At 39.9% G+C, this 12,159-nt stretch overlaps 1 protein-coding gene across 1 annotated transcript in view; it reads left to right on the top strand.

Moving 5' to 3' along the window:
* LOC139462358 (arf-GAP with SH3 domain, ANK repeat and PH domain-containing protein 2-like) overlaps positions 1-12,159 on the top strand; it is an 85,883-nt gene that overhangs the window by 60,905 nt on the left and 12,819 nt on the right. The window contains exons 21-28 of the mRNA XM_071244061.1: positions 21-89; positions 1,286-1,333; positions 2,272-2,307; positions 4,098-4,263; positions 5,232-5,285; positions 10,262-10,615; positions 11,734-11,776; positions 11,927-11,958. Of these exons, the coding sequence (XP_071100162.1) occupies positions 21-89; positions 1,286-1,333; positions 2,272-2,307; positions 4,098-4,263; positions 5,232-5,285; positions 10,262-10,615; positions 11,734-11,776; positions 11,927-11,958 (802 nt within the window). The remainder of the gene's footprint in view (positions 1-20; positions 90-1,285; positions 1,334-2,271; positions 2,308-4,097; positions 4,264-5,231; positions 5,286-10,261; positions 10,616-11,733; positions 11,777-11,926; positions 11,959-12,159) is intronic.

A 12,159-nucleotide genomic window follows, 5' to 3' on the forward strand; every position in this document is an offset into this window, starting at 1 on the left:
TTGTGAGTCTTCTTTTGCAGTTGAAGTCAGCCCTGACAGCGAAAAAGGACCAATTTCTTTATGTCAATGTGGACTGGGACCTTATGAATGTGAGGCAAAACAATATTCCTACTGTTTGTCAACAATCACAGCAGAAAAAAAGAAATTAGGTCATCTAACGACACATAAGATAACTGCTCATCCTGTTCTACAAAGTAATCTTATTGTTACCTACCCCAGTTACTCAATGTGCTGAATACACAGGTTTGGACTGCAACAATACTGATCATATAGGGCACTAGGCAATATTAAGTACAGTAAAATATGTTTATAATGAACACGCTTATAAGGAACTGACGGATATTACAAACTTAATTTTTGGTCCTCGCCATTTGCTGTATAGATGTTGTGTGTATATTTATAACAAACTTGAATTAGTGGTCCATTTGAGTTAGTTATAACAGTAGGTTACTGTACAATACTTAAGCAGTGAATCCATACAACCCTTTTCATTTGTACTCCCTGTTGGGATTCCGGGGAAGACGAGGCCCTAGTTACCCTAGACGGTCATGAGGTGGTAGACCTGCTGGTTAAAGCGGTTGACAGGGCCCTGTTCCTCTAAGTGATCACTTTGTGGATGAGGTTTTCTACCTGCTACTTACAGTGGCTGACAGGGCCCTTGTCCTTGAAGTGATCTTAGCACTGAGATGATCGCAACTCTCATGCTTTAAATTTGACTTACGATGGTCGTAGTGCTAAGCTCACTTTCATCACAACAAAGGCCTGTGTTTGATACTCCACATGGATACATGAAGCCCATTTGTGGTGTCCATCGCCATGAAATATTGCTAACAGTGGAGGAAAACAATACTCGCTTGTTGGCGATAATTTCATATGCTCAATTTAATATTGCTCAAAATGGCATAAAACCCTACTCACTCCCTCACTAAGGCAGACATTAAGGGATATTACTGAAATACACTTTGTGGTCTCAAAACTTGCAGCAACCCATTCTTGCTGTAAAAGACTCTTATGTTTATCATAAGAGACGACTAACAGGATCAGGTGGTCAGGCTCGTTGACTTGCCTAATGCATGTGCATGTCATCGTATCCCATTTGCGTGGATCGATGCTCATGATGTCAATCACTGGATTGTCTGTTCCAGACTCGATTATTTACAGACTGCCATCATATAGCTGGAATATTGCTGAGTGCAACAAATCAGATCAAAACTTGCGCATCATGATATGGTTATTTGATACACACGTTAGATACACACTATTGATAGCCTGTGTGTCCTTGCAGGAGGAGCGCCTGTACGACTACGGGGACTACAGCGATGATGACTTAGACGTAAGTAGCTGTCACTTTGTAGTCACAGGCTTACAGCAATGTCTTCCTTTATCCAAACATTATAAAGGAAATAAAATCATTTACTTTTACCATGTTCCAAACATTCCTATTTTCTGATTCTTTTCATTTGTACATAACGATTAAAATAATTATGGAATTTTAGTGATTTGAATAAAAATAATGGTTTTGTGTCTGTGTTATGTGACTGATTAAATCTGTTTAACAATGTCTTAGTACAAGAAGGGCACGAAATGTCCCTTTGTATAATGAAGTCATTGTTCCAACACTCACTAATGGTTTCATCTACAAAGAAAGTCTCGGTTTGTTGAGGCTCATTTGTTCTTAAACTGATAGATGAAATATTAGGAGGGTAAACACAATTAAGATTGGCTCATGTTCCTTCTCCTCATTTAGACTTGATAATGCCAAATATTGGCTGTTTGTTTGGTACATACCATGCACATCTACATAAAGATACTATCTGTGCAGTGTGTAAGGTTTTAAAACTCTGGGACAGCTTCATTGTGAATGTCGTAGCAACTGGAATTGATTAACTGAGAAATAGATCAGGAAATCTGCCAAGTGTGTGGTCAGAAATGAAGACAAGTTATAATGTGCTCCAGGTTACTAGTAATCTGATTGATGTCCTGAATATTTTAGACATTTTCAAGTTGCCAGATGTGTTACATTCACTGTACCATGTGTAAATCTCATTGATATTTGGCAGTTTTGTAGTCTAGAAGCTAAATAAAATAATTGATATTTGAAAATTTGATATTTTCATCCTCTGAAACTTTGAGTGCAATAGCATTTGACATTTGTCCACTTTAGACTTTCGATCCGATACAAATTGACATTCTGGAAGTTTGAGTGAATATAAAATGAATTGTGATTGAATTATTAAGAAGCTTCCATGAACAATTAACTTGACATTTCAGAAAAGCTCAATACAGAGTAATTCCCATTATATTCTGGTAAGATGAATGGGAAGCTGTTTTACTGTTTTGTGTTGAAATTGTTGGAGATTGTGGAATGTTTTCTTGGTGAAGTTTGGGATGCTAACAGTCTAAGTCTTGGCGATTTGTTCTGTTTGTTATTGGGATGTTGTTGTTCTAAGTTGTGTTCATTGCAGGACCATTTTTGCATGCATCTTTCTTCTTGGATATGTCAATCAGTGCACATAGAAATAATCTGCAGTATCTGTAATGCAAGTATGCACACAACATTTTGTGAAATTCTTGAAGAGGGCAAGACACGGGGAAGAATGTCCCTGTTGTGTCTGATACAGCTGCCAGCGACTGAGAGAGGTGCAGTCAGTTCACTGTGTCTGTAACTCGAACTTTTACTTCCCATCCTCAAACTACCCAGGTAATCAACCCCTCCCACTCCACTCCCTGGTCCACCCGCTCACCTGTCCATCCACCCTACCACTCCTCACCCACCCTCCTGGTCCATCCACCCCGCCTCCTGGTCCATCAACCCTCCCTAGCGGGCCCATCCACCCTCCCACTCCCAACCCACCCTCCTGCTCCATCTTACCACTAACCCCACCCAGCCTCCCACTCCCCACCCACCCTCCTGGTCCATCCACCCTCCCTGTTGGTCCATCCACCCTCCCTCTTGGTCCATCTTCTGACCCTCTCCCCACCCACCCACCCATCTCTGTTCATCCACCCAAACCACCCTATGATCTATGACTGGATCTGCATGTGTTTATATCAGCACACACAAACTTTACTTTGTATGAGAAATGAATGTGTTATTCCTGCACTGGTAAAGACTGTCAGGAACGTGGATGCCTTTCCATCAGTGCCGGTGGCTGCAGCACGCCCTCTATCAGCTATCACCGCAGCATGTAGTCATCTTCCAGTACCCATGTTTATTTTCATCTGCGCAACAAGATGAATGGTTGTGTTGTGATTTTTGTTGTGCATAAGTTATTTTTATATTATTTATAATAATTCATTGGTTCTACCAGACACATTTCAAACTACAAACTCTTTGTGTACCAGTATATAATGTGACCTTGCCTGCTTGGCACCGTGGGGATTCTGGGTCAAAATCAGCCTCTGGAAACATTGCGTGTCATGAGAGGTGGCTCAATGGTTTGGATTGTCAGACTGTGTGATAATATCAATCACTGGATTGTCTGTTCCATCATATAGCTGGAATATTGCTGAGTGCAGAGTTAAAAGGCAAACATATTTACAATTTTGATAAAATGGATTCTCTTTTATAAAATGTTAACCATTGGATTATTCCATATATACACCTAATAGTAGTATAACACTGTCAGGACGAGTTGATTTATGTGAGCAAAATAACTGCCCTTCAAGAGACAAATAGTTGGTATTAGTGGTCACTGTGTGTGACCTGGGCCCCGCTCCACAAAGTGAGTGTGGTGCAAAGGTGATTGTAACTCTTAAACTTTATCATAGACAGAAAGACTTAGTGCTACAATTGCTTTTGTGGAACAAGGCCCTGGTTGTGTATCATTGTGCTCCGACAACAAGGAATGTGGCTAGTGCTGTCTACCACTATTAGACTATGACAAGCCACTATAATATAGTTGGAATATTGTTGACTCACTGATTTATGAGATGAGGCAGTCAGGGCTTTTGCTGTGACATATTTCAAATGGTTTGTTTAAACCCTGGGACATATATCACGGAACAGCGCTGAATATAGAGACTTTTATACAAATGTGTTGACAAAAGTTTTCTAATAGAAATAATTATCACATTGTTTCCCTGTTCTCTTTCAGGGAACACCGGACAAGCAGAAACCAAGGTCAAGGCCACCTAGTCTGATTGTCCTACCTGACCCGGGGATGTTTGGGAGCAAAGATGGCCACTCATCTCGAGACCGGTTAGATTCGGACAGTGGCAAGCTGCCTCCTCCGCCACCTCCGGCTGTCAACAAACCAAAGAGTAAGTCTTGTATATGCTGTCAGTAATGTTATAGGAAACAGTATAACTCCTCGACCTGTGTTACGTGAGACAGCCCCTGCTATTGTTGGGCTCATTTCCACCAACCATGACACATGGAAATGAGCAGAGTAACACTTACTGCATTCACTGGGTTGTCATGGAGTAGGGAAAACATGAACACAATTCACAAAATATCGTTTGTTGCACATATGTTAATGGTGGCCCATTGGTTGAAGGTGCAACAAGTTGTGTCTCTTGGCTGTGCCAGGATCTGCTGTTTGACTTTGAATAATACATTTACCCCAATTATGAAGCATCATGCGTCTGTCAGCATCATGTTTGTGCTGCTGGTTTTCACTAACATGGTAAATGACTACTACCTACTTCACTTTGGGCTTTTTCACCCAAATCATTTATTGTCTTTCAATGGGATATTACTCGGATACTGCTAAAGTTAGCTTAATGCCGTATTCACTCACTTAATCATATAGCGAGCATTTGGCTTTAGAAGTTGTTTCAGAAAGTAACAACTGTGAATCATGTGTAGTTCAATTCAGAGATATCTGCATATCAGGCAGAAAGACATAGCTGTCATGTCTGAAAGAATGGCATGTCCAGGAAATCAACAACTTGTGTTCTTATGTAATATTTGATACAGGATTTATCATACTTTGGCTTCTAACTGTTGTGCAACAATCCTTTGTCCATCATCCTTTGTGTTGTCCAATATAGCTATAGATATCATGTTGTTATGGTGTTTTAGATATAACCTCTTGTTCCCCACTGGCGTTGATATATATACATATGTTACCTCACCTTGTATTACCTACTGTAGATGGTATATGTCCATATTTTACACTGTAGTTACTTTCACCTCATCTCCCTACTGTTGTTGGTATATATACATGTTAAATTGCTCCCCCAGTTTTGTAAGGCACAAAAACATACTTACTCTCTGTTTATTGTAGAGTATATCACTATGCCTAGTAAATATCGCCACAATAACAACAAGGTCAAGTCAGGTAAGTGAACTAGGCATGACCTTGTCCCTCACTGACCTAGGCATGACCTTGACCTGTATTAACAAGGCATGACCATGACCTGCATTGCTCCATTTATACTCTTCACCACTTTTTGTCGGTCTGTTCTTGAAGCATCTTGTAAGAAGAAGCTTTCAGTGTGAGGCATGATCTAAAAGGAAAGTGAATTCAAGTTTGTAAAAATGCAAATTTGCAATTCTCATGATGGTTTTTAATCCTAATGATTTTGTAACTGAAGAGTAAGATGCACAAATGATGCTCTGATTGCCTATAAAATATTACGTGTGCTAGCCTCGACCTGGTTGTGATCCAGCATCGTGTGCTGAGTCCCAGCTGAGAATGAACCATCCCCTGTTCCTTAACATCTGTTTTCCCATACCTTACCATGAAGTATTAACATACCTGTAGTCGCACGTCACAGCCTTTATATTGTGTACACACTCCTTAAAGAAAACCTCTGGCCAACAGTTTGAGCTGCTGGTCAAGCCATTGCAGTAACATCTCTCACTGATGACCCTTCTGTTTCCTGTGTGGTAATCCATACAGGAAGCTCATGCTTGTGTGATGATCATTAGAACTGTAATTGATTCACTAAGACAGTGTTAGAAATTGGCACTAGTCCTATAGTCCTTGCCAAACTGGCCAACAGTTACGGTATCATAAGGACCAGTAGAAATTCGCCCTTTTTAAGGGTTTTGCTGTATGTTATCATTATAAGGACCATTGAACTAAAGCTGTTAGTTTCTATTGCTGTAAGATTATCACAAGATGGTCTGAAAGGAAATATATTTTGTCATGTATGGGGTACTTTGTTTGGATTTTGTGGCCAACTCACAATACCTCAGATATTGTGGTTGTTTCAAGATAGCCTACAGTTGATCACCTCCTACACCAATAGACTGTTGCTGTGGTTGCATGACTCCTGTGTCATCTCGTTGTTGCATGACAGTTCAGAGCTTCCCTCTAAAGCAGGCAGGAACTAGAGACATGTTCTGTGTGCATCATGTGGATGAGCTAGATACTTCAGCCTGTTTGTGTGTACAGGTTGAATAGATGGGTGTTGAATGTTGTCAGTCCCTGCTAGTTCTTGTGGCCACACACTGTGTGATGAGTTGATACCAACATCTGCCCTCCACTTACCTGTATACTAACCCTTTCTTTTGTGGCTGCCAGAGGTGTTCCGGTTCCATGGTAAGTACTCACTAACAGTCTACCTGCATGCTAGTCACCCTCACAACATACAACCGTTCAAATATGGTTGTTGTGTTGTGTTTGTCTGTATCTAGAACTGTTTTGGTTCTGCAGAGTGGATATGGCAATTGTGATGTGTTCATCCATACATAGAACTGTTTTAGTTCTACTGAGTAGATACGGTTGTTGTGATGTGTCCGTCTGTATCTAGAACTGTTTTTGTTCTACTGAGTGGATATGGCAATTGTGATGTGTTCATCTATATATAGAACTGTTTTAGTTCTACTGATTAGATATGGTTGTTGTGATGTGTCCATCTGTATCTAGAAATGTTTTAGTTCTACTGAGTAGATATGACAATTGTGATGTGTTCATCTATATATAGAACTGTTTTAGTTTTACTGAGTAGATATGGTTGTTGTGATGTGTTTGTCTGTATCTAGAACTGTTTTTGTTCTACTGAGTAGATATGGTTGTTGTGATGTGTTCATCTATATATAGAACTGTTTTAGTTCAGCTGAGTAGATATGGTTGTTGTGATGTGTCGGTCTGTATCTAGAAATGTTTTAGTTCTACTGAGTAGATATGGTTGTTGTGATGTGTCCGTCTGTATCTAGAACTGTTTTAGTTCTACTGAGTAGATATGGTTGTTGTGATGTGTCCGTTTGTATCTAGAACTGTTTTTGTTCTACTGAGTAGATATGGTTGTTGTGATGTGTTCATCTATATATAGAACTGTTTTAGTTCTACTGAGTAGATATGGTTGTTGTGATGTGTCCGTCTGTATCTAGAACTGTTTTTATTCCACCGAGAAGATATGGTTGTTGTGATGTGTCCGTCTGTATCTAGAACTGTTTTAGTTCTACTGAGTAGATATGGTTGTTGTGATGTGTCCGTCTGTATCTAGAACTGTTTTAGTTCTACTGAGTAGATATGGTTGTTGTGATGTGTCCGTCTGTATCTAGAACTGTTTTAGTTCTACTGAGTAGATATGGTTCTTGTGATGTGTCCGTCTGTATCTAGAACTGTTTTAGTTCTACTGAGTAGATATGGTTGTTGTGATGTGTCCGTCTGTATCTAGAACTGTTTTAGTTCTACTGAGTAGATATGGTTGTTGTGATGTGTCCGTCTGTATCTAGAACTGTTTTAGTTCTACTGAGTAGATATGGTTGTTGTGATGTGTTCGTCTGTATCTGGAAATGTTTTAGTTCTACTGAGTAGATATGGTTGTTGTGATGTGTCCGTCTGTATCTGGAAATGTTTTAGTTCTACTGAGTAGATATGGTTGTTGTGATGTGTCCGTCTGTAGCTAGAACTGTTTTAGTTCTACTGAGTAGATATGGTTGTTGTGATGTGTTTGTCTGTATCTAGAACTGTTTTAGTTCTACTGAGTAGATATGGTTGTTGTGATGTGTTTGTCTGTATCTAGAACTGTTTTTGTTTTACTGAGTAGATATGGTTGTTGTGATGTGTTTGTCTGTATCTAGAACTGTTTTAGTTCTACTGAGTAGATATGGTTGTTGTGATGTGTCCGTCTGTATCTAGAACTGTTTTAGTTCTACTGAGTAGATATGGTTGTTGTGATGTGTCCATCTGTAGCTAGAACTGTTTTTGTTCTACTGAGTAGATATGGTTGTTGTGATGTGTCCGTCTGTAGCTAGAACTGTTTTTATTCTACTGAGTGGATATGGTTGTCGTGATGTGTCCGTCTGTATCTAGAACTGTTATGGTTCTGAGTAGATATGGTTGTTATGATGTGTTTCTCAGTAGGTACAACTGTTTTACTTTGACTGAGTGGACACGGTTGTTTGTTTTTGTATTTACTGAGTGGATATATCATGATTATATTCTACTGTCTGCTGTCCTTAATTTCCATGACTTGCTGCAATTGATTCCTATCTTGTCTGTTTTTCTTACATTAGTTGGGGGTGGTCTTTTGGATAGGGTGTTTTCCTCATCATATGGATTACCTGGCGCAGTTACCCACATTCACTGAGGAATATTGCTGAAAGGAGCTTAAAACCACACTCGCTCCACCTTGAACCTCATTATATCTATATTACCCAGCAGTTATAGACAGTATATCATTACATGACCAGGTGGCACAATATATCATAATATTGCACAACCCAGCTTTTGGTGAAGTTACCCTCCAGTCTACAATACGTATACGTATCAGCCTCCTTCATGAAGGTGTTATCTTAGTGTTAGATGAAGGAGACCTTGCATATATACATGAGGGGCCTGCCTCACTTATTTGCCTCTTCAGCCTTGTTTACGTTCTTTAGCAGATATTGTCTGACTGATATAAAATTATGCTCTAGTTCTGAATTGTTCTTTGTTGGTTGGAATTCTTGAACTCTCAGCAGTTTTGTGAGCACCGGTATAATCACACGTTTTTTTTTGTGTTTTTTCTTTATGTTTTTTGTTTTAGATATCTTTTCAATACTAGTAAGGTTTAACGAAAATACACTGCGAAAATATACTTTTTACATATTTTATTCATATTCTCGTTTTTAGGTACATGATTCTATCACTGTGTGTGAGTGAGTGAGTGAGTGAGTGACAGGTATCTGAATCTGTATGTTTATACGTTATCACTATGTATTTGTCTTTACACCGTAATCATCAATTTGTGGACATGACAGGATTTTATGAGTATCGCAAAATATATCTTGCATTAAAGACATATAGGAGGTAGGTTTAGGAGGTGGTTTTTTTGTAACGGCGGCAAATCAAATTCATACTGAGATTGTAAGACCATATTCTTGCTGATGGCAGTGTTTCTTCTTTGAAATAGATGGGGTAGGGTGTAAATGTTCTCAGCTGACATTTTACTTATGGTGTTTCTTCATTTAGAGTATTGTTTCGATAATTTAAAAAAGGATCAAGTTTCATTATTTTGATCCAAACTTCAGATTGCTGTGAGCTGGGTCACAGTACTGTAGAGCAGTGTTGGAGCATGTGTGTAGATGAAGGGGCTGTACTGCATGAGGCTCAGTGCATGATGTGTGAGAAATCAGGTCTACACAGTGATGTAGAAAATCATTGTAGAACGACACGTCAGCAGGAGGGTCTGTCTGTGATGTACACTCTGTGTGTGTCTCCCTTTCAGATTTAGAAACACTGTAGTCACTGTAAGTGCCCTGGGCATAAGTCTGTGTTAAAGTATGGGAGTTACCATCTCCTTTTGTGGAACGGGGCCCTGGGTTTGTAGAGATAAAAAAAAAGTTGTGTTTATTTAAACCATGCAAGTGTTTAAATTTGATATTAGAGATCTACCTTGAGAGAACAAACTGAGTTTAGACATCATTCTAACTATATATTTTGTGATAAAAGGTTTGCTAGACAAGTGGATTTACAGCATGACAGGAATCTCTGCCTCAGCATGAAGGGTCATCTCAGGCACTGACTTACTTTGCACCGTACACGGAGTTCAACCCGGCAAGAACTCACTAGCTAGAAAAGTGCTGATGTTAAGCAATAAACACTCCATGTAATGTTATATAATTAGGAACTGTGGTAGTTGTAGGTGTAAAAGAAAATGTTGTCCTAGAACAAGGGAGATCGTTCTTCTTTATTACAATGAATGCGATGTTTTAGTGTCGATACTAACACCGTTATCAAGTAAGTGATGTGATAATTGTAATAAAGAAGTTGTATATCCATAGAACTATCTCCCTTATATAACTATCATCATACCAACTTCTAAATGACACTTAAGGAAGTTAACTGTCGTCCTATCTGCGTCTTTGTGTCCTTTGTAGTTCCTGGCCTCAATGCTCCGAACAGCCATGGAGGGTCGAGTCAGAACGGAACAAACACATCCTCCTCCTCGACTACTCCCCCAATTCAGCAGTCACATGACCCGCCGCTGCCTCAGAGTCGGCCCAGCCTGCCGCCACTGCCACCGCGGAGTAAGAAACCTCCGCCCCCTCCTCCCCCAACGACAGCAGCTCCGGGTCACGTGAGGAATCGGTCAGAACCAGATGCATCCTATCTTGTACACAAGCGTACGGCCTCTGACCCCCCTCCAAGACCAGCCCCTCCTGACTTCAGGAACACCATCAATATCCCTGCAGGTGAGGAAGGAGGAAGCTCATCAGGAAGCTTATTCAGGGGTGAGAAGCCTCCACGGATCCGTGAATTTCAGCCAATTTCAGTGACCACAAATATGTTAAAATCTGATGGCTCCCCCCATAACCCCCCCCCACACACACACACACACACACCCAAATTATGGACCATGCTCCATTGCAAAGAAGCTTCAGCTGAAAAGGAATATATACATTCTCATCCCTGCTTATAAACCTCTGGTGACATCACCTGTACGTATTACAACTGTGGTCCGTGGAAAGTGTGTTGAAAACATAAAATTGTTGATAAATGTTTCAGATATTTCTTTCTTTATGAGTCTGATAAAAAAATGCTGCTTGGGTTTGGTTGAGAAAGAAACTTTGGGTTGGGAAAAACACTCGGGTTTCGGCAACTCTCTCCCCATTGTGTTTACATTCTCAACCAAACCTCTTTTGTCTCACATCCTTGACTAGAGGTGACATGGTTCTGTTTAGGTTAGGCATATATTTTCTGGATTAACTCATGTGCTGGTATGGCAATTCACATTTTGTTATTTCCTATGATGTTAAGAATTGTTAACTCCCTGTATCTGTTGATGGCAATTTTGATTCAAATCTTGGTTCACATCAAAAGAGTTGTCAATCTTCTTTGCTGTCATCAGGGTTGGAAAACAGAGTCTACCTTCAGTCTAAAACAGGTATAATTATATAAGCAGGGCCAGTTACCTTTAATGCAAGTTGACCACATTTTCATCAATATTATCATGAATATGATGCAAAAAACCTGATGGCTGGCTGTAGTTTTTGATAACATCCCCACTCCAGATCCTATAGTGTTCTTGGTTATTTTGTGTGTACACATGTTGTTTGTTTGTTGTTTAACGTCGCACTCAGCAATATTCCAGCTATATGACGCGGTCTGTAAATAATCAAGTCTAGATCAGACAATCCAGTGACTGACTTCATGAGCATCGGTCCAAGTAATTGGGATACAATGACATGCATCAACCAAGTCAGTGAGCCTGACCAGCCGATCCAAATAGTCACCTCTAACGACAAGCACAGTCACCTTTTACGGCAAGCATGGGTTGCTGAAGAACTCTTTTACCCCGGATCTTCACGGGTCATGTACACATGTAACATACTGGCATTGTTTTCTACAGGTGCCAAGTTGGTGCTGCCCTTGCCGACGGATGGTGACAAGAGGTGAGTTCCTTTAGTAAAAATATAGCAACATTTAAGATTATTTTTGGATACAATGACTTTGCAAATTATAGACATCAACCTTTAAATGGAGTTTTAAAATCACTTATTTTTTTAAGGTGGTTAATTTGAACCCGTTTTCTACTTTCACAGAGGACCTTCCAAACCACTAAGTCGACAGAAAGGTAAGCAGAGACATCACTAATTCATAATCCAGCATGATTCTGGAAGTCATGGCAAGATCAGATATATGTTGTCACCACCATTAGAGCACCCCTGTTTATCCACACATGACTCTTCATGTTGACAGCCAGGGTTCATTTCTGAATAGCTCTTAAGTAATTGGCTCTGATTGGATTGATTCTTATCATGTTACAGCATTACAG

This window comes from Haliotis cracherodii, unplaced genomic scaffold (genome assembly GCF_022045235.1).
Source record: "Haliotis cracherodii isolate W230 unplaced genomic scaffold, xgHalCrac1.p SCAF_1, whole genome shotgun sequence".
Taxonomy (NCBI): domain Eukaryota; kingdom Metazoa; phylum Mollusca; class Gastropoda; order Lepetellida; family Haliotidae; genus Haliotis; species Haliotis cracherodii.